This window comes from Mustela lutreola, chromosome 15, assembly GCF_030435805.1.
Source record: "Mustela lutreola isolate mMusLut2 chromosome 15, mMusLut2.pri, whole genome shotgun sequence".
NCBI classification, from domain to species: Eukaryota; Metazoa; Chordata; class Mammalia; order Carnivora; family Mustelidae; genus Mustela; species Mustela lutreola.
The window spans coordinates 5,698,750-5,722,194 of record NC_081304.1 but is presented as its reverse complement, the minus strand read 5'-3'; the positions used below and the strand labels follow the sequence as shown (position 1 = coordinate 5,722,194).

Genomic DNA, 23,445 nt, shown 5'->3' with positions numbered 1-23,445 from the left:
AGCATATGACTCATGGAGTTGCAAGTTCGAGCTCCACATTGGGCATAGGGCTAACTGGGTAAATGGTTTCAGATCTACGAAGGGGGATCCTGAGGTTTTTAATGTACTTGAGCGATTTTCTTTACAGAGACTTCACGGAAATGTATTCCATTTCCCCCTTCTCTGACCACGGACTTTTTAAACTTTAGAAACTAACATGCAGATATGGTTTCAGGTATACACCAACTCTGGACTACACACACACTTGTTAAATATAAGTCATATTCTGGTGATGGAGGAAATAAAAGGCTTAAGCCTTTCCAATTCTTAAATTACTAACACACTAGCATTAAATTCACGCTACTTTCAATACATGGAAAGTTCTAGTTAAAAGTACTTCCACTTAGGCACCTGGATGGCTCAGTCAGTGGCGTGTTCAACTCTTAATCTTTTTTTTTTTTTTTTTTTTTTTTAGATTTTATTTATTTATTTGACAGAGAGAGATCACAAGTAGTCGGAGAGGCAGGCAGAGAGAGAGAGGGAAGCAGGCTCCCCGCTGAGCAGAGAGCCCGATGCGGGACTCGATCCCAGGACCCTGAGATCATGACCTGAGCCGAAGGCAGCGGCTTAACCCACTGAGCCACCCAGGCGCCCTCAACTCTTAATCTTGATCAAGAGTTCAAGGTTAGGAGTTTGAGCCCCACACTGGGTAGAGATTGCTTAAAAAGAAAATCTTAAAAAAAAAAAAAAATCCCATTTAAAAATGTTATTCAGTGGGGCGCCTGGGTGGCTCAGTGGGTTAAGCCTCTGCCTTCGGCTCAGGTCATGATCTCAGGGTCCTGGGATCGAGCCCCACATGAGGCTCTCTGCTCAGCGGGGAGCCTGCTTTCCCCGCCCTCTCTGCCTACTTGTGATCTCTGTCAAATGAATAAATAAAATCTTTTAAAAAAATGTTATTCAGTGTTTTCTACTTAATACAAACATATAAGCCGAAACCTATTTCCAAAACATTTCCTTCAAGGGGGTGGTAGTGTTAGAGACACCAAAAAAGTCTTTAACAAAACATGAAAGAAGGGTCATAATTACTTTGAAGCTCTTGGGTATGCCATGCTGTTATCAACAAGGCTCTCACGTCTACTCTTGTAACTGCCAAATACAATGGAAGGCCATTAACCTTCCTAGGTGAAGTGTTCTAGGACAGTTCCAACAACTCTTCAGAGCTGACAGTAAGCTTTGCTAATGTTAGAAACAGCTCTCAGTCAGTCAGGCGTATCTGGACGGACAAAGTGGTCCTGAGTGTTTCTAAATTATCTCAAAATTTTTTTTCAATACTCACGTCTTAGTAAGTCTGTTTCATTCAGAACATCCAGTGCATGCCCCTGGCACATGGGGCAGGGGCTCTTAAAATAGCATATTACTAAATATCAGGTCTATCTTGAACCCTTTTGCACTAAGTGTAGTATCCTATGATTTACCAAGATACTGGGTAAGCAGTCGTAAGAATTCTACAACCAAAATTCTACAACTATCATGACATACTCAAGGGAAAAATAATTAACTAGACATCAAAGACATCTTTAGTTAGTTAGTAAGTAAGCTCTGTGGCCATCGCAGGGCTTGGGGCTTGAACTCACAACCCTGAGATCCAGAGTCACAGGCTCTACTGACAGCCAGCTAGGCGCCTCACCTTGCAGACATCTATAGAACTCCACCCAGCAACAGCAGAATAAACATTTATCTCAAGTGCACACTGGAACATTTTTCAGGATCATTTGTGAAGCAACGGAACAAACATCAACAAACTTAAAAAGGACTGAAATCATTCAAAGTATGTTGTACATGCACAATGAAATTAAAAAAAGAATTCAACACCAAAAGAAATTTGGGGAAATTCACAAATACGTGGAAATTAAACAACACATTCTTAGATAATCAATGGGTCAAAGAAAAAATAAGAAAAATCAGAAAATACTTCGAGATGAATGAAAACAAAAACAACTGCAAACCTGAATTAATGGGATGCAGCTAAAGCAGAATTTAGAGGGAAATTTATAGCTGTAAACACCTGTATTGAAAGATGGGCTATAGACAGTTCATTCCAAATTGAGGTTGCTACTATTTTATATATAAATCCCAAACTCAGGGGCGCCTGGTGGCTCAGTGGGTTAAAGCCTCTGCCTTCAGCTCAGGTCATGGTCTCAGGGTCCTGGGATTGAGCCCTGCATCAGGCTCTCTGCTTGACAGGGGGCCTGCTTCGCCCTCCCCCTCCCCCCGCCTGCCTCTCTGCCTACTTGTGATCTCTGTCAAATAAATAAATTAATAAAATCTTAAAAAAAAAACCACCAAACTCAAAAGCAGGTAACTTTTCATCAGGTTACTTGAGAACACAGATGAGAAGCATCCTCTTTTTGCTAGGCGTTTACTACCCATTTGGAAAGGAGGAGAATGCGAGAAAGAACCAGCAGAAGTGTGGGGCACGCTTTAATACACAATACCAACAAATACCTAAATTTGAATATTCTACAGCCTTTAAAGACAACAGCTGTTCAGGTGGGTGTAACTGTACTAAGTGCTCCAAGAAGACAGATAAAAGGCTTCTGAACACATAGAGTATGATGTTCCAAGTTATTTAAAACAAAGTATTTGCTCTTTCTATTGCACCAGTAACCTCAATCTGGAAGGCCAATAATATAATCTCAAGAAAAGCTCTGTAAGGCTACTAGTTTCCACTTCTAGCTCTACATGGCCATTAGTCACAAATTCACCTCAACATCTCATACGGACAATATTAGCACAGTTTTAGAAAACTGTCACCAATTTCAGGTTCAAGATCTACTGACTCAGCTTCAACATGTGACTTTGAGAAAGTCTTAATCACTATGATCTTCTCTAACGGCCTTGCATAGAAATCCTCTGAAATACTGCTATTTTCTAAAGAGGTACAGTACACTTAAACAGAAACCGCATCCTCCCTTCAGTAAGCTGAAGAACCTGCTTACTTTCATTATTAAAATTTTGAATCTGGTTTCACTGTGTTTCTCACTGTATCTGGAAAGCATTAAAAACATAACTGTGGCTATATTCATTAATTTTTTTTTCCTGAAAGGTTACAGAAATACTGAACAATGATTTTCTCTGAGAAGAGTTTCCTTCTTTACATTTTCTAACAATAAATGAGACATTTAATTTCAAAAAAGTTATCTGGTTGACAGGAGGGAGTTAGACCTTTCACACTTTTTTTTTTTTTTTAACAATTTCATTTATTTATTTGGGGGGGGGGGGAGCCAGGGAAGAAAGAGAGAACGAAGCAGTTAGGAGGAGAGGCAAAGGGAGGAGGAGAAGCAGACTCCCCACTGAGCAAGGAGCCAGGTGTGGGACTTGATCCCAGGACCCTGAGATCATGACCTGAGCTAAAGGTAGATGCTTTTTTTTTTTTTTTTTTAAAGATTTTATTTATTTATTTATTTGACAGACAGACAGAGATCACAAGCACGCAGAGAAGCAGTCAGAGAGAGGAGGAAGCAGGCTCCCCGCCGAGCAGAGAGCCCGATATGGGGCTCGATCCCAGGACCCTGGGATCACAACCCGAGCCGAGGGCAGAGGCCTTAACCCACTGAGCCACCCAGGCGCCCCTAAAGGCAGATGCTTAATTGACAGAGCCACCCAGGTACCCTTACACTTTGGTATTAAATAATTCTAACACGTTTGAAAGGAATAAAATGAAGACATCTGATTTTTTTTTTTAGTGCACAACAGAGAACTAGAAACCACTGATACCTCCAAATCTTTTTGTCTTGTAATTTCATTGCTCTAAGTTAAACATTTTAGTGTCGTTGAAAAATGATAAAATGTCATCTTGACCACAGGTAAATATGGACAAAAGGAAGAAATGAATGAATAAACATCTGAAAAATGGCAACTTGCTGCATGTGTCACTTTAATCCAGTTGGAAGACTGGCCGAAGTCAGTATCTATATCCTTATAAATATATAAGAAAGCAGGTAACGTAACTTTCATATCAGGTGTACGGAAGAGATAAGTGGGAAATAACGAAGTCTGACCAGCAAGATTTTTTTTTTTGGGTCAATCTGTTCATAAGGAAAGGGGCTGAGCACACTAGCATGCATTCTACACGAAGTCTGTGTAGTAGCCCTAAACAGTGTGGAGGACTTGTGCCTCCGGAACCTAGAAGTCTTTTAATATCCAACAAATTTGTTCCATTAGGGTGTACCCAGTGATATTTTTTTCTCTTGTAAGAATGCAAGACATTTGTTGTTGTTTTTAAAGATTTTATTAGAGACAGAGAGTGCAGGAGAGAGAGAGAGAAAGAGAGCGGGTGAGCAAGCACACACATGCACAGGGGGAGAGGGAGAAGCAGACTCCCCACTGAGCAGGGAGCCTGATGTGGGACTTGATCCCAGGACCCTGGAATCATGACCTGAGCCAAAGGCAGACTTAACCAAATGAGCCACCCAGGGGCCCCTGTTTGTTGATTTGTAAACTGACACCTGGAAAACATTTTTTTCAAGAGTTTACTTATTTATCTGGGAGAGCGAGGGAGCGAGAGCAGGGCTGAGAGAATGAGCTGGGGAGGGGCATGGGAGCAGCAGACTCCGGCAGAGCAGGGAGCCCAATGTGGGACTCAGTTCCAGGCGCTGAGATCATGACCACAGCCGAAGGCAGACGCTTCACGGACTGAGCCACCCAGGTGCCCAATCTGGCAAATTATTGTAGTGTTTTACTGCTTTTCTGATTATGAAACTAATATATGCTTACAAAAACATCCACGACAGAAAAGCATGCTAATTCACCAGAATCTAAACTATCCAAAGCAGACCAACTGCTACCAACAGAATAGTTCTCTTTTTTCTTTGAACTGCAGTACCCGTGAGGACACCTCTGTCAGCCACTCTCCCTCTTCGTCAAAGCTCTCCCAAAGCTTCGTCAAAGCCATTCGTTTGAGTGAGGAAATTCTCCAATATTTTACTGCAAAACATTAGCACCTGTCTGGGTAAAAATATCAGGACAGAAAACATAAGAACTACTAGAAACGGGACATCCAAGGAGACGCTAAGCCAGCAGAGGGTCCTGGCTCCACAGCTCAGCGTGTGCAGCACCAACTTACAAAAAATCCGGTTTTTCTAAACATAAGATAGCAAGGATGACCTCCCTCTAGAAGGATTTCATTCAGCTAAAAGAAAGTAAAATGGAATTAAAAATACACCTATGAGGGGCACCTGGCCGGCTCAGTCAGAAGAGCATGCGAGTCCTGATCTTGGGGCCACAAGTTCAAGGCCCACACTGGGTGCGGAGAGGACTTAATTAAACAGAACAAAACTTCTACCTATGAATCCACACCAAATTTCTCAGCTAACAAGATGACTTATTAGCTTAACCTGACACAGCTATAAAAGCAAATTAACCAGTGGAAGGACTAGCAAAAAATACAATTAGCCTCTGTTGTCAATCAAGTATCTCAGATGCTGAGTGGACATGTCCTCATTTCACACATCTGGTGCCACAGTCCTATGAACACTTGTCAAACTGTGAAGTAATGTTCTGTGTTGACAGAGACTGGCACAGACGTTAGCTGTGCTATTATTATATATTCTGGCTACGGATTATGGGCCATTCTCATTTAACCTAATCTCAAGCAGGTAATCTATTCAGCACTTTTGGACAGTAGAGTAACATATACACCAAGAGCTTCCTTGGAGATTATGAATTATTATTAGAAAAAAGCTAAGTATCCTGCAATAAGGAAATAGTTAAGTCTATTATAGATTTTATTATTTTTAAAAATTTTTTGAAGATTTTATTTATTTGACACAGAGAGAGAACACAAGTAGGGGGAGATGTAGAGGGAGAAGCAGGGTCCCCAAGAAGCAGGGAGCCCAACACGGGGCTTGATCCCAGGACCCTGGGATCATGACCTGAATCGAAGGCAGATGCCCAACCAACTGAGCCACCCAGGTGCCCTAACTTTTTTTTTTAAAGATTTATTTATTTTGAGGGGCAGGGAGCCTGCCTCACCCTCACCCTCACCCTCTGCCCTGCTCTCTCTCATGAATGAACATTTTTAAAAAAAAATTCTACAGAAGGCTTCTGGCATTTTGCTAAACTTAAGACTTTAAAAGGCCACTGTTAAAGAATTAGCTAAAAATTAACATAAAAAAGCACTGACATTAAGGAAGTATCAAAACTTAAAAAAAAAAAAAGCCATTCGTTTGAGGAAATTTTCCAATATTTTACTGCAAAACATTAGCACCTGTCTGGGTAAAAATATCAGGACAGAAAACATAAGAACTACTAGAAACGGGACACCCAAGGAGACGCTAAGCTTTCCTGCAAGGTAAAGACAAAAACATAGTAAAGCAGTATGTAAGCATCCTTCAGATTTTAGAAAGCTGTTGGGGGAAAATCTGCCTCTTCTTGGCATTTGGACCAGAGAAAATGTTCCCTCACTGAGGACACTTAGAGACTGTGAAAGACTCCTTAGTGCCCCTGCAGTAAATAAAATAATGAGCTTGCCCAAGGCTGCTGCTTCTAACATGCTCGGCGCTAGCCAACAGCACAGCCCCAAAGCCCCAGCCAGCCAAAGAGGTCTCCGAAAGCGAGGCCCCCAGCAGGATGCCGTGCAGGTGCCCATCTCCTTGCTCTTGGGTTTAATCCTGACAGAAACCAAAGACTTGAAGAACAGAGAAAGAGCTTGTCTTTCTCAGAACCCTCCATCAATGCCGTGCTGAGCTCTGGGACAAGGTTTCAACTGGTCTGAGTCTGAGGTAGCGTCAGGACAAGCACCTCGCTGCTTTTATGGGTACCGTCACGTGACTTAGCAGTCACCTGAGCCAGGGGTTGGACTGACATCTTCTTATCAAAGCCGTGCACCTGAATAACACTAATAAAACTAATGGCAGGGGCGCCTGGCTGGCTCGGTCAGTGAAGTGTGTGACTCTTGATCTTGGGGTCATTGAGTTCGAGCTCCAGGTTGGGTATAGAGAGTACTTAAATAATAAATCTTTAAAAGAAACTAAAAAAACAAAACAAAACAAAACAAAAACAAAAACTAATGGCAGCTAGCATCGTCTAGGCCAGTCATTGCTTTAAGCACATGAATTAGGCTTTTCTTTTCTTTTTTTTTTACGATTTTACTTGGGAGAGAGAGCATGAAGGGAGGGCACGGGGCAGGGGAGACGGAGAAGCTGACTCCCTGCTAATCAGGGAGCCCAATGAAAACACGGGGCTCCCTGGACCCCGAGATCATGATCTGGGCCAAAGGCAGCCGCTTAACCGACTGAGCCACAGGCACCCCTCTCTTAGGCTTTTCTTATCCGCACTGTGACACTAGGGAGTTAGGTGCTCTTCGTCCCATTTTACACACAGGAGAACCAAAGCACAAAGTAAATCGCCCAAGACCACAATGTCTGTTCAGCCAGTAGCAGAGCTGGGATTCAAAGCAGGCGGGTCTAGCCTGGAGTGCCGGAGCACCTGTCCCTCACCACAATACTACATATGTCTCTCATTCCACGTCCATATGGTGCAACTGAGGGAGTATCTGCCAAAGGGACCACAATTTCCCTTGAAGTCATCATGAATCACTTTTTAAAAGATCTAAGTTTTAGGACACTGAGTCACAGTGAATTTCAGCCTAAAGATTTAAAAGCAGGTTAAACCTCAGCCATTAGAAAACCAACCAACCCCTGACCAGAGCCCTCTAACTTCCTGGAATATCCATCAGGTAAAACAAATGCAAAATGTAAACTGCTACTTGAATGTAACTTCATTTCTTTAATAAAATTATAAACTGATTACAGAGAAATGAGGACCAAAAAGGAGTAAAAATCACCTGAAATTAAGCTCCTTGGAAGCATCTGTTACCTTCTGGAGGCGCATTCGGAAAGAAGTCCATGTAGTTAATAAGCAAACAGAACGAGTCCTAAAAGGGAGCTCCCTCTTCACTGACCTCATTTGGGTACGAGAAAGGCCTGCAGGGTGGCGGTTAAGAACCCAGAATCCAGACTCAAACCGGCCTGGATCTGAACGCTAACTTGTAAACTTGGACCAGTTACTTAACCTAAGTCTCAGGTTCCTGATCAGTAAAATGGGGATAACAGCATCTTTGTTAGGATTCTTCCAGGACTTAAAAGGGAATGGAAGTTAAGACATTAAGTTTAGTGCAAAGTTATCCTGAACATCCAATGTGTTACATTACTACCTTTTCAAAGAGCATCCATTCAAGCACTTCTCTGTGCCAAGGGCATTATCCTGTGTTGACACAGATTTATACCAACATGAACACCTGCACAGCATTCCGTTTTACAAATGTAGCCCCCTACTTAGGTCTTTGGCGGAGTTTTGGTAATATGGTAATTCCATCAATTCAAAGATGCCTCTTTTACACAGTTTAACATCTCTGAAACGCATCTTACAAATGGCATTTCACAATTTAAAGGCAGAAGTTTCTTTTCTAGGTGGTACATACATTAATTGAAGTAAATATCCGATGTCTACATTAAAAAAAATTTTTTTTTCAGCGCTCCAAGATTCACTGTTTACGCACCACACCCAGTGCTCCATGCAATACGTACATACCCTCCTTAATACCCAGAACCACAGGGTGCCTGGGTGGCTCAGTGGGTTAAGCCTCTGCCTTCGGCTCAGGTCATGATCACAGGGTCCTGGGATCGAGCCCCGCATCGGGTGGCTCCCTGAGCAGGGAGCCTGCTTCCCCTTCTCTCTCTGCCTGCTTGTGATCTCTGTCAAATAAATAAAATCTTAAAAAAAAAAAAAATAATAATAATACCCACAATACCTCCCTTCCTCCTCTCCAAAACTGTTTGTTTCTCAGAGTCCACAGTCTCTCATGGTTTGTCTCCCCGTCTGATTTCCCCCAACTCACTTCTCTCCATCTTCCAATGTCCTCCGTGTTATTCCCTATGCTCCACTAGTAAGTGAAACCGTTAAGATATTTTTGGCTTTCTGTTTGACTTATTTCACTCAGCATAACCTCCTCCAGTTCCTGATGTCTACATTTTTTAAAACTTGAGAATTTTCTTAGAATAAATTTTTAGGGATGCCTACGTGGAGGCTCAGTTGGTTAAATGGCTGCCTTTAGCTCGGGCCATGATTCCAGGGTCCCCGGATCAAGCCCCCATTCGGGCTCCCTGCTTGGTACGAAGCCTGTTTCTCCTTCTCCCCAACTTGTGCTCTCTAGCTCTCTCAAATAAATAAATAAAATCTTTTTAAAAAATAACATTTTAAAAGTAGAACTGCTGGCCCATTTTACGTTCTGATACACGTCACCAAGCCACCATGCGGAAAGACCGTGTTATTAGTACAACCTCCACTGGCAGAAAGTGACAAGAGTCCATTTCTCCACATCCTGGCCAACACAGGGTGGGGTCGATCTTTATCATTCTTGCTAATCTGACAGGCAGAATGATCTCATCTTACCCATTTCTTTCACTGCTGAACTCAATTTACTTTAGATATGATGTCCAGTTAGTCACTCAGTAGAAGGAGTACCACAGACCGGCTGCTCCTGCCTGGCAGGTGAGCCAAGCAGGATCGCTCCCATTTCTGGTTTCCTTACATCTGACAGTTAAGGGGAGCAGTGACGTACTGTGGGGGGCATCGTAAGCCAGACCCAAGATCAAGCCCAGCAGTGCTGCTTACTACACGTGCCAACCTGAGCAAATTCCTGGTTTGTCTGTTTCTACAGCCGGAGGATGAGGCTAAGGAGGGCCAACCTTTCATGACGCAAATTAGAAATACTGCAGAACCCTGTGGCATGGTAAATGCTCCACAAATGGTAGCTATTCGAGGAGGACTTCAACCACAATGGCGTAAGAGGTGAGAACTGAAAGATCCCCCAAGGAACACTACACTTCTTTACTCATTTCTTTCTCCAACAGGGATGACTGGTCTTCAGCCAGGCCCCCCAAAGGAGTCTTGTACGGGAACTGAAAGCTCCTTCTTAGCACCTATTTGGAAACAGTCCATTCAGATGACAGGGGGAGAAATGAATACAGCGAAAGGCAAACAAATGATTTGTTCTAAGAGAACTCAAATCATCTTCATTCATAAAGATTATATACAAAATTTTGGGTTTAGTCAAAATCAGCAAGAATGGGGGTGCCTGGGTAGCTCAGTGGGTTAAGGCCTCTGCCTTCGGCTTAGGTCATGATCCCAGGGTCCTGGGATCGAGCCCCACATCAGGCTCTCTGCTCAGCAGAGAGCCTGCTTCCTCCTCTCTCTGCCTACTTGTAATCTGTCAAAAAAAAAAAAAAAAAAAAAAATCAGCAAGAATGGTTGTTCTTTTTTAATTTTTAAATTTTTTAATAAACATATAATGTATTATTAGCCTCAGGGGTATAGGTCTGTGAATCGCCAGGTTTACACACTTCGCAGCACTTACCGTAGCACACTCCCCAATGTCCATAACCCCACCCCCTCCCCCCAGCCACCCTCAGTTTGTTTTGTGACATGAAGAGTCTCTTAAGGTTTGTCTCCCTCCCGATCCCATCTTGTTTCATTTATTCTTTCCCTACCTCCCAAACCCCCCACGTTGCATCTCTACTTCCTCCTATCAGGGACAGCATATGATAGTTGTCTTTCTCCAACTGACTTATTTCACTAAGCGTGATACCCTCTAGTTCCATCCACATCATCGCAAATGGCAAGATTTCATTTCTTTTGATGGCTGCATAGTATTCCATTGTGTATACATACCACATCTTCTTTATCCATTCATCTGTTGATGGACATCTAGGTTCTTTCCAGAGGTTGGCTATTGTGGACATTGCTGCTATAAACATTCGGGTGCACGTGCCCCTTCGGATCACTACATTTGTATCTTTAGGGAAAATACCCAGTAGTGCAATTGCTGGGTCATAGGGTAGCTCTATTTTCAACTTTTTGAGAAACCTCCATGCTGTTTTCCAGAGTGGTTGCACCAGCCTGCATTCCCAATAACAGTGTAGGAGGGGTCCCCTTTCTCTGCATTCTTGCTAGCATGTCATTTCCTGACTTGTTAATTTTAGCCAAGGAATGGTTTTTGTTTTTAAGATTTTGTTTATCGGGGTGCCTGGGTGGCTCAGTGGGTTGGACCTCTGCCTTCGGCTCAAGTCATGATCCCAAGGGATCGAGCTCCCCACCGGGCTCTCTACTCAGTGGGGAGCCTGCTTCCCCCTCCCCCTCTGCCTGCCTCTCTGCCTACTTGTGATCTCTCTCTATCAAATAAATAAAAATAAAATCTTAAAAAAAAAAAAAAAGATTTTATTTATTTATTTCAAAGAGAGAGAGAGAGAAAGCAAGCAAGGGCACGAGCAGAGTGGGAGGCCCGGAGAAGCAGGCTCCCCACTGAGCAGGGTGTCCAGCACAAGGCTTGATCCCAGTACCCTGGGATCACAACCCAAGCCAAGGGCAGATGTTTAACTGACTAAGCCACCCAGGCACCCCAAAAATTCTCATCAATAAGCAGAGAAATACTATCAAGTACAATGAATTTGAAATCATGAAAAAAAACCACCACCACCAACAACAACAACACCATACCAACCCCATTTTTAGGTTTAATCCTTCAAACACCTGACAGGAGACTCATGGACCCAAATTCAGGACTTCCGGCTGCTATAAAAACTATCACCAATCAAGCCCCAGTTCCGATTCCTGGCTCTCAGGAACATACTCAGTAGGCATTCATTTCCCAGTGACACAGATTTCTTCCAACGTCCCCAGCTGACAGGCAGAAATCCCCTTATTCTTCCATTCACTCAGCATCCCTCAACACCCTCCCCGCCCCCATCCTTCACTAGCACCTATGGGGGCACTAGTCTCACAGCTGCCGGCTCACTGTGACCTCACAGCCTGGGCCTCCAGGTTTCCCTCCTAGCCCAGAACACTTCCATCATAGGCTAAAAGTCTACAGAGGCTTCTAAAGGATAAGATCGAATTCGTACTGGTTTTACTTATCTCACTCCAATTCTACTTTCTTTTCCACCATGGCACAGTCTCCCAACCCCATTCTAGCGCTCCTATCTCAAACACAACAAGCACCCCCTGTTCCCTCCCATCCCGCTGGCGAGGTCCGGTTCAAGTCACACTCCCTCCACACAGCACTTGCCAATGTCAGCTCTGACCAGTCATCGCCCTCCCTACGTTACAATGGGTGATACAACTCAGCATCTCATGAAATACCAGTTCCTTACTAAGTAGTAATCGTTGTGATCTTGGATGGATCATTTAACCTCTACAGGCCATTTCCTCATCTAAAAAATAATAAAAATCAAAATTAAGAGATTTTAAAAGGTCTTCTCCTGTTCTAAAAATCATCTAATTTTGTATACTGCCATATCCTGTTTCACATACTAATTTCACTTCTCTTATTTGATTTTAAAGTTCCGCAAGGGAGAAAGTATTTCTTTCCCAACTCTCAAAGCAACTTATCCCAGGATGTGGCTCAAGGAGATGCTCAGTAAATGTGACATTAAAACAGGTCATCAGCACCGAGATAGAAATCTTCAAAGAGCCAAGTGTGAACCCAAGACCTATTTCTTTTCTTTTCTCTCTCTCTCTCTTTTTTTTTTTTTAAAGATTTTATTTATTTGTCAGAGACAGAGGGAGAGAGAGCGAATGAGCACAGGCAGACAGAGAGACAGGCAGAGGCAGAGGGAGAAGCAGGCTCCCTGCCGAGCAAGGAGCCTGATGTGGGACTGGATCCCAGGACCCTGGGATCATGACCTGAGCCAAAGGCAGCTGCTTAACCAACTGAGCCACCCAGGCGTCCCTCTCTCTTTTTTAAAAAACAGATTTCATTTATTTATTTGACAGAAGCAGTGAGAGAGTGAATACAAGCAGGAGGAGCAGAAAAGGGAGAAGCAGGCTTCCCACTGAGCAGGGAGCCCAATGCGGGGGCTCGATTCCAGGACCCTGAGAGCATGACCAGAGCTGAAGGCAGAGGCTTAACGACACCCAGGCACCCCAAGATTTTTAAGTAATCTCTACACCCAACATGGGGCCCAAACTTACAACCCTAAGATCAAGAGTAGAACGCTCCACCAAACGAGCCAGCCAGGCACCCCTCAAGACCTATTTTTAAAGCAGTATTGAAAACTGATAAAAGCAGTTAGTACCAGACAAGTAGAAGACACTGAGATGATCCACTGTTGGTTCTTTTCTAGAATTAAAGGTCTGCCTTGATAGAAAATAAGCTGCTGGCTTGAATGCCATGAACACAAGTGTGAGAGCTCAAAATGGTCTCTCTCTCTCTTTTTTAGAGATTTTATTTATTTATTTGAGAGAGAGAGAGATCACAAGCAGACAGAGAGAGAGGGGGAAGCAGGCTCCCCGCTGAGAAGAGAGCCCGATTAGGGGGCCTGATCCCAGGACCCTAAGATCATGACCTGAGCCGAAGGCAGAGGCTTAACCCACCGAGCCACCCAGGGGCCCCTCAAAATGATCTCTTAATTTGCATGCAGCTCTGTCTGAAGTGTGTGTACGTAAGTCTCTGAACAGCAGACGTGACTTTTAGGTAAGCTCGGATATATTGTGCCCTAAGGGAGAGAATTCAGAGGCCTTGTTTGGTGGAGAACTCCTGGGACTATCTGAAGCCTACAGGACGACGGCATGGAAAGTGAGTTCATTTTGGCCATGCAAGGCTGAAACCTCCAACAAAGAGCAATTCCTTCCATTCTGTGCCCCCCAAAACGCGCGCTTTTGTAAGACAAACAGTAACAAAGGCAGATATACCGAAGCATTTAGTTCTATTTTAGGCTTCCAGGAAAATGTTTTTATTTTTCTCTCTTCTCAGGGCAGCACAAGTCAATGTGTAGATGGAAAGTAAGCAAGAGACCTGCTGGAGGATGGGGTCCACATTAACCAGAGTTAACCAGGAGCTTGAGGACAGTGAGAGGAGTAAATCCCTGGGAACTCCAGTCAGAGGTAGAGGCCCAAGCCCCTTGACACTCCATTACCTTCAAATAATACGTATTTAGTACCCATGTGTATATGCCCCCCTTATGGAGAGAGCAGATGTAAGCTCTATTTCAATCAAGTCAAACTGGTCAATGCTATTCCAGCCACTTCTAAACATGTTCTGGCTCACAGCTAACATCCTAAAGAGCTATCAAATCAAATCAAATCAAAGCCTCTCAAATGAAATCAGTTACTCCTTGAATAATCAAATGAAGGAAACACTGCTTTTTGAAATAACAGCTCTTAAGACAAAGCAATATCCCTCCTTCTCAATCAGCTGTTTCACAGAATTTCAAGACAAAGGGCAACTACTGTATCGTCACTTTTTTTCCTTTTTTTGGAGTAAAGCCACAAGATTACTAATAATAAACAGCTAACGGTCACCATTCAAAAGTAATAATGACATTATGACTTCATATGCCAGTTATCTACCAAACTGGAAAGAACCAAATATATGCATTTTTCTCTCCCCAAAGAAAATCTGGAAGTAAATGTGAGCACTCTGACTCACTTTCTCTCCCAACAGAACAATTTCTGGGGGAATGTTAAACAGTATCATCTTCCCTAATTATAGGATGGGAGAGAAGGGTTTCACACTTGTTTAAGAGTTTACAATTTAAGTTGGAGAACTTATGAGATGCTCATGGTCTAGGTCTGGGATACACCTGAGTGCCTGAAGATTATTAAAAATAGACCTCAAATCCGTATTTTCATTTTGTTGCTTTAGTGCTACATATATAATGGAATAAACTTAGAGAAAAATATGAACTACCAGGCTTCCAGATTCAAGTTTCTTGGGTAAGCTCAATGGAGAAACCCAAGTTTGCATTGTGGGGGGGGAAAAATTGTTCCTGCAGGGTTTTTGCAGAGGCTATCGATGTGAGCAGCCATTCTTTTTAAAAATCCCATTACAGCTAACACACAGTGCTGTATTAGTTTCAGGTGTACAACATCTGAGTAGCCAATCTTAGGATGGTACCACGACTGTTTATCTGCTAAAAACAGTCATCACCTATGGAAACATCAAATTACTCCTCTTTATATCCATGATAGAGTAATTTAACAGCCTAAGCTCTCTCCTTTGCTCTGACTTCTAGCTAAGAAAAGAGAAACCGAAAACGTATGTTACTCTAAAATCTACAGCTGGTTCTGTCTGCTTTCTGACACTTCAGTGCTGACTTTGAGAATACGCTCGGGGAGCTTAGCATCACAAGGACAGCTCTGAAAAAAACACTTTCCTTCCCCTTAAAGGACTCTTCAAAATCGCCTTCTATGAAGCACAACCTACATGTCTAACATCAAGACACTTTGGGGTGGAACTCTGTGCCTCAGGCAAGGAGAGCAAAATAGTAACTACCCACAGGTTGGCAGGACTCAAAAAAGTGGGGAAAAAACCAGCAGTCTTTTTATAGGGGACCACATTTCTACATTTCCACTTTCTTCCTCTTTGTAAAATATTAATAATTTTACTCAGGGTTAGTAAACAAATGCGTGGCAAACTCTCAACCATCAGAAAAATGTCAGAACTTGAGAGGCAGCGAACCCAGGATATGCAAATGCTAAACTTCAGGTTCTCCTGTAGAGCTGACACATTATTCGATAACACCCACCCTTGTAAAAATAAATTACATATCCAAAAGGGCAAGCTGCTGCCGTCAATTGGGTAAACAACATAATTACCATGTGCCAGGTGGAAAGCGAATCCTCATGTAAATAGTTTGGGCTCGGAATGAGCTGCAAACTGGAAAGCAGCTTATTTTTAAACTGTCAGCAGCTTTCTTTTGTGCAATTAGACTGTAATACAGGGTAATTGCTCAAGTTTCTTTTCAGAAAAATCGCCATCTGACTCGTGCAACAGCAAGACGAACCTAAGGATTTAGGACCCCACTGGTTTTTTTTAACCCAGAATTAAAAGACACTGAGGTTCTTTAATGAGTTCTGGCATATACTTCTAACCACCTCTCCAACTAGCCTCAGGTTCTGGATTGCAAAAATCTCTTGACTGGGTAAATTGAGTGCTTTTACATAAATAGTTCAAGTTTAAGTCTTAATAACAACAATAAGGACAAAACCCCTTCCCCTCATACACTTCTTTGCTACAATCATGCTGCTTTGACTTTCCCTGAATTACCAACCAACAAGCAAACAGAAATACTCGAGGCATTCACACAAAGGCAGTTAAAGACCATACATCAACCCAACCCTCGTAAGTCATATTTAATATTCCACTCAGCATCGGTGTCAGCCATCGGGAGCCCACCCCACGGTAAACGGGAAAAGTGGGCACCGAGAAAGGACGGGCTCGGCTTCTTTGTGTTATCAGGGCAAACGAAGGTAGATGAGTACAACAGGAGGCCATCTCGGCATTTGCGTGGCATCACACTTACCTTGAGGATGTCCCCCCTTTTGAAGCTCAGCTCGTCGTCAGCAGTAGCTTTGAAGTCATATTTGGCGATGGCTTCCATTCTGAGCGCTGCTCAGGGCTCAGCAGCCTGAAGCCGGGGGAAGGGAGTCTTCCCTGCCGAAGCCACCCAGCGCTCTGGGCTCGGCCTCGCAGCTCTCCCGGGACTCGCTCGTGCACTCCGGGACACACAATGCCACCCTGAATCACAAGAGGGATGGGTGAGAGAAGTGGCCAGCACCGAAGGCAGCCCCGCCCTGCCGATCGGCCCGCGGCCCCAGCCCCCACGCCCCCTGGCTCTGCCCGGCTCGGCCCGCCTCCCTCGCTCGCAGGCAGGAGCCCCGATCGCCTCCTTCCTCTTCGCAGTCTCAGCCCCCAGGCGACTGACAGGCCCGCCGGCCAATGGCGGCCGCCGCTCGAGCTATTCCCGAACACACTTCCTCTTCCTTCCCGCTGGGTGTGCGCGGGGTGCAGGAACCGGCTGGAGCCCCGCTCAGTCTCCGCCTTTCCTCCCTCGCCCCTTATGCTCCGCTGCTCCGGCCCGAGATGCAGTCCGCTCCAAGAAAGGCCTCGCCCTGGGGACGGGACCCCGCTTTTCTCCGTGGCACGGGCCCATCTCCTTCCTTTCTCCCTGCCAAGCTTTCGGGCTTTCTGAAAACGCTGGGTCCCCGACCCCGTCGAAAGCAAGCAATTCCAGCTCTGGTGCTCAGCTGCTTGACTGTTGTCACAAACTAACCCTTGGTCTGCTCCTAGGAAAGCAGGAGAAGGTGAACCTCGGAACTCCTCTCTTAAATCCAATTTGCTGTTCTGAGCAAGGCAGCTCCCCTCTACTACTGCCAAACTGCTCAGCAAGCTCAGGTAACCAGAAAAAGGAGATCCGGCTGTGTCAGAGCCTTTTGTGGGTGAAGACCTGGCTCTTGCCTAAGGCACCTTTCTCCCCTGAACACCCCCAAGGCTTTGGAGTCCCAACAGCCCTTGAAATAGATGTCCTAGGTCCAGCATTTCCAGAAGCATCCTCCACATTATTTCCAAACACCCTAGGGAGCAAAGCTGAGGTCCTAACTACACTTGAAAGGAATCCCTTTTTCAGAATCTGAGCTGCCAGATGCCTTATCTGGGGATGAAAGGGCAGGGAGATGGTGCCAGTAAATCAAACAGAAGCCTCTCACAGTCACCCTGACAACAGCTGCTCTTCTCAGAGCCAGAGGGGTTCTAAAATGAGCCAAATTGCATTTTGCAGGTAAAGATTCTGTAATAACCTTCGTGATGTGCAACGGTGGGCATTCAGTCTCCAGCCACAGAGCCACAGACATGGACGTAATCTAGACCTCTGCCTAAGGAAAGGAAAATAAAGCCCCATTCTCGTTTTCAGTTCGTGTTTTCATACAGGCTAAAAAAAAGCAGAAAACAACACTGACAGTGGCAGAACGGGGACAGAGTATTTATAGTGACACCCTTCTTGGATAATTACCACCTAGCAGAAAGCTCATCTGAGGGGCACGGGTGATTATTATTCTTTTGTTCTAAAGTTAACAACTGGGGCATTAATCAAGCATAGCTGCAAATGGACTAAGCAGTAAGCCAGCTGGGAATATTAAGATTAGAAGGAAATGAGTGTTACCAGGGAGGGAAGAAATCACCTGGTAATAAAAAGTCCTTCAGAGACACCTGGGTGGCACAGTGGGTTAAGCCTCTGCCTTTGGCTCAGGTCATGATCTCAGGGTCCTGGGATCAAGCCCCCAGTCAAACTCTCTGCTAGGCAGGGGACCTACTCCCCCACCCCCACCTACTTGTGATCTCTGTCAAATAAATAAATAAAATCTAAAAAAAAAAAAAAAAGTCCTTCAGTCAAATTCTGAAAGCCACACATTCTACCGTGGGGAAATTAATCAACCAAACCAACGTTTACTCTATCAGGCCATACCTACGATATTCCATGTGGGGCTGGCTCTAAAAGAGGGAAGACAGAGCGCTAGCAAACACATATATGTATATGTCTCATTTTAAATGTTTTTTTTTTTTTTTTTTTTTTAATTTTATTTATTTAGGGGCGTCTGGGTGGCTCAGTGGGTTAAAGCCTCTGCCTTCAGCTCAGGTCATGATCTCAGGATACCGGGATCAAGCCCCACATCGGGCTCTCTGCTCTGCCGGGAGCCTGCTTCCCCTCTCTCTCTGCCTGCCTCTCTGCCTACTTGTGATCTCTCTCTCTCTGTTCAAATAAATCAATAAAATCTTAAAAAAAAAAAAAAAAACCAACCCTTTTATTTATTTATTTGACAGAGATCACAAGTAGACAGAGGCAGGCAGAGACAGGAAGGGAAGCAGGCTCCCTGCTAAGCAGAAAGCCTGATCCCAAGACCCTGAGATCATGGCCTGAGCCAAAGGGAGAGGCTTTTTAACCCACTGAACCACCCAGGCGCCCCTCATTTTAAGTTTTAAGTGATCTCTACACCCAACATGGGACTCAAACTCACAACCCCAAGATCAAGTCCCATATTTTCTCAACTGAGCCAGCCAGGCACCCCTCAGAGTATTTATTTTTGTGTGTCCTTAAACATCCTTTATTTATTCTCTCTGTAGTTGCTTTTTTTTTTTTTTTGGTCAAACTAATCCATGTATATAATTTTGAAAGTCACTGCTTTTAAAAGGCTTATTTTTAAAAAGGGCAGTTCCCCACCCCAACACCTACCAGCAATCACCCTCAATTTTGTCTTTTGCTTTGTATTTACTTCCAGTATTTCTAAACAATATGCTTTTACTGCTGTTTCTTAGTTTATTCCAGCCATGATCTACCTCTTGTGAGACGTTTGCCCCTGCCAGCATCCCCCCGCCCATCCAGTAATAACATGAATTCCGGTTTAAGCAGTTCACATTACAAAATATTCTTCACTGCTGATTTAAATATATTACAAGCAACTTTCCTTTCTGGTACAATCCTTTACTTTTCCCTGGCATTAATAACTGCTTTTCCTTTTTTGCCTACTTTCCAATGCGTGTACCTGTTTTATTGAGCTACAAATGTTCCAAGATCTTTGCTACATGCCTGTCAATACTTTCAATATTTTCTATCTGACCAGGTAATTTATTTTAATTGGTGTCCAGGGCTGATTGTTGGGACTATGTTTCAATGGTAGGAAGCTAAATTGAGCAGATCTAACAAGGATAAGGAGTTTCATATTTGAAAAACAGAAATCAGAAAATCAGAAACTCAAAAGCGTTGTCACAGGCAAGGTAGTATGTTATAACAAGGAACAAACTTCTAAGTCATACGGGATTTCAGACAACTGCAGTGTAACTAAACAGACACGGCATAAAAACCAAGACGGTTTTCAACACTGGGTTTTCCTGTGACCGAACTCATCTACCACAGGATTCCTAGAAAAAAGCATAAACAGACTAACACTCTTGAAAATCATGTTTCACATAACTATGGCTTCGTGAGATACAGTTTGAGAGAAATGAAAACCAGGCATAATCAATACTTCCGTGGCTGTGCCAAATAAAAATAAGCAGCTCATGGAGAAAACCTGAAGGGCTCAGCTTACGAGGCTAGCCACTGAAAGAGCACACAGGCTAAAGGAATTCAAAAGGATGTGTTTCATTAAAGGCAAAAACAAACAAAAAAAACCCCACTCACAACCCTAAAAACAAAAAAAACACAAAAGCCCTAACAACATACCCACAAAAAAACTATCATACAGAACACTAATAACTAAAAGAAGAAAACTGAAACTGGACGCAATGTATAATGATTTTAACAGAGAAGATGGGTTGAGAGTACATTTGACACTGAACTCTACTGAGAACGGTTAAGCTGTTCCAGCACACACCCTGCAGCCCATCACAAGCAACAGATTTTATTTTATTTTATTATTTTTTAAAAGATTTCATTTATTTATTTGATAGACAGAGATCACAAGTAGGCAGAGAGGCAGGAAGAGAGAGAGGGGGAAGCAGGCTCCCAGCTGAGCAGAGAGCCTGATGCAGGGCTGGATCCCAGGACTCTGGGATCATGATCTGAGTAAAAGGCAGAGGCTTATTAACCCACTGAGCCTCCCAGACGCCCCCACAAGCAACAAATTTTAAGAACACAAGTGTAGGAGCCCCTGCAGTGGGTTTAGGGTCTGCCTTCGACTCAGGTCCTGATCTCAAGAGTCCTGAGATCAGGGCGCCTGGGTGGCTCAGTGGGTTAAGCCGCTGCCTTCGGCTCAGGTCATGATCTCAGGGTCCTGGGATCAAGGCCCGCATCGGGCTCTCTGCTCAGCAGGGAGCCTGCTTCCCTCTCTCTCTCTCTCTGCCTGCCTCTCCATCTACTTGTGATTTCTCTCTGTCAAATAAATGAATAAAATCTTTAAAAAAAAAAAAAGAGTCCTGAGATCAAGCCACACATCAGGCTCCCTGCTCCTGGGGGGGCCTGCTTCTCCCTCTCCCTCTGCCTGCTGCTCCCCCTGCCTGTGCTCTCTCTCTGCCTGGTGAATAAATAAAATCTTAAAAAAAAACAAAAAACAAAAACAAAAAAAAACCCAAACCATATGTGCAGCCTGAATTGTTCAGGTTAACCCACTGAGCCACCCAGGCGTCCCCTAACTGGAAAATTTTTTAAAGGTTTATAGTATTTAGCCTCTCCAATACTTTGGGTGAACATACTCTGATTCTTTATCCAATGTTCATCCATTTAACATTTTGAGCAAACAATTTTTTGTTTGCAGTCCCCTGTACTTGTAGGACTTTATTTTCTTTCTTCCATTTAACTCTCTTCTTCCCCAAATTTACAGAACATAAAATACACAACACTCACTGGGCAATATAGCTTAATGTCTGCATGGTCTCTAAAAGCAGGCTGACAGGGGTTCAAGTAATGATCTTGATGCTTACCAGCTATAATTCTGGGTAAGCCTTTTAAACGAGCCCCATTTCTTATCAGTAAAATGGGGATAGAATCACCTACTTTATAAGATTTATTCATTATTAGGTAATACAGGTAATATAGATGAAGTGGTTTGAACAGGGCCCAATATTAAGTTACTCAAAATAAGTTAAAATGTGATTCTACTTAAAACATAAGATGTTCAAGGATGCTTGGGTGGCTCAGTCGATTGGGCCCTGCCTTTGGCTCAGGTCACGATCCCAGAGTCCTGGGATCGAGTCCCACATAGGTTTCCTTGCTCGGCAGGGAGCTGCTTCTCTCTCAGCCTCTGCCTGCCTCTCTGCCTGTATGCGCGCTCTCTCTCTCTCTCTGACAAATAAAGAAATAAAATCTTTAAAAAAAGGTTCAATTTCACTGTTAAAAACTGCAAATTAGGGGCGTGTGGGTGGCTCAGTGGGTTAAGCCACTGCCTTTGGCTCAGGTCATGATCTCAGGGTCCTGGGATCGAGTTCCGCATCAGGTTCTCTGCTCAGCAGGGAGCCTGCTTCCTCCTCTCTCTCTGCCTGCCTCTCTGCCTCCTTGTGATCTCTGCCTGTCAAATAAATAAATAAATAAAATCTTAAAAAAAAAAAAAACAAAACTACAAATTAAAACAATGAGATTTCCTTCGCCTAACTGGCAAATTTTTTTAATTTTTTTTTTAAAGACTTTATTCATTTATTTGTCAGAAAGAGAGAGAAAGCACACAAGCAGGCAGAGAGGCAGGCAGAGGTGGAGAGAGGCAGGCTCCCTGCTGAGCAAGAAGCCCGATGCGGACCAGACCCTGGGATCATGACCCCAGCCGAAGGCAGCGGCTTAACCCACTGAGCCACCCAGGCGTCCCCTAACTGGAAAATTTTTTAAGGTTTATAGTATTTAGCCTCTCCAATACTTTGGGTGAACATACTCTGATTCTTTATCCAATGTTCATCCATTTAACATTTTGAGCAGCTACTATATGCCTGACTGACCATGTGCTTGATACTGTGTTATAACAAACCCATCACAAAGGCCACACTGTAGTAGGGAATTAATCAGTTCAATTTTTTTGGAAAGTAGTTTTATAGTATACTATACTATTGTAATTTTATGTTGACAATTTAAAAATAGATATCCTTGAACAAGCAATTCAATTCCTAGATTATCTCACTGAAATAATGACAAATACCATGTGTCACATACATATATACCTGATCAATATCCACGAGCGCATCTATGGAATAGCTATGTAAATACCAAGAGATACTATCAAGTTAAAAGCAAAAATGCAGAAAAATTAGTTTATCCCATTTCCATAAAGCAAAATAGTATTTATCAAATGTGTGCTAAAGAAAAGACCCAAAATGTTAACAATGGTTATCTCTGGGAGCAAGAGGACAAAATATTTTTACTTTTTCTTTTTTTTTTTCAAGATTTTATTTATTTATTCAGGAGAGGGAGTAAGAGAGAGAACACTAGGTGGGTGCGAGGGGAGGAGAAGCAGACTCCCCGCTGAGCAGGGAGCTCCCAAGGATCATGACCTGAGCCAAAGGCAGACACTTAACTGAGCTATCCAGGCACCCCAGTATTTTTACTTTCTGCACTACACGTCTCAATTGTATTTTCATCACTACGGTCAAACACCAAAAAATATTACTGGCGCTCTGGAGTCAGACCTGAATTCAACTGGCCCATTACCACTAGACGGGCGACACTGGTGAAATAACCTACATTCCCTAAATCCTCGTTTCCCTCAGCTGGAAAATGAGGATAATAACGCACCTACCGGACGGGACATTTTGATGATTGAAAGAGATAGCGCATGTGAGGCCTCGGAGTGGAGTAAAGGCTGTGGAGTCTCTGGCACAAAGTTGTAAGAGGTACCAACTGGCTGGCATCACCAACATCTTTTCAAGTACCTGTCTGTATGTTCCTGCACTGTCCATCTTCTTCCATCTACATACAAACTCTGAAGCGCTTTCTGGTAGGCAAATTAACAGCCCTATTAAATATAAACTTTAAAATTAAGTTGCTCCACATCAGAGTCCTAACAATGCTCAAATATTTACACATATAAAGACTAATCACATCTATCGTCACTTATTCTATTAGGCTTTTAAATATTTACTCTGTACATACAGAAAGCATAATTTAAGTTGACTAATTTAAAGCCACATTCCAGCCTCATGATTTTACAGCTGCATTC

At 43.4% G+C, this 23,445-nt stretch overlaps 1 protein-coding gene across 1 annotated transcript in view; it reads right to left on the bottom strand.

The window, feature by feature from the left end:
* GRB2 (growth factor receptor bound protein 2) overlaps positions 1 to 23,445 on the bottom strand; it is a 73,150-nt gene that overhangs the window by 46,720 nt on the left and 2,985 nt on the right. The window contains exon 2 of the mRNA XM_059149784.1: positions 16,341 to 16,555. Coding sequence (XP_059005767.1) covers positions 16,341 to 16,418 — 78 coding nt within the window. The 5' untranslated portion in view covers positions 16,419 to 16,555. The remainder of the gene's footprint in view (positions 1 to 16,340; positions 16,556 to 23,445) is intronic.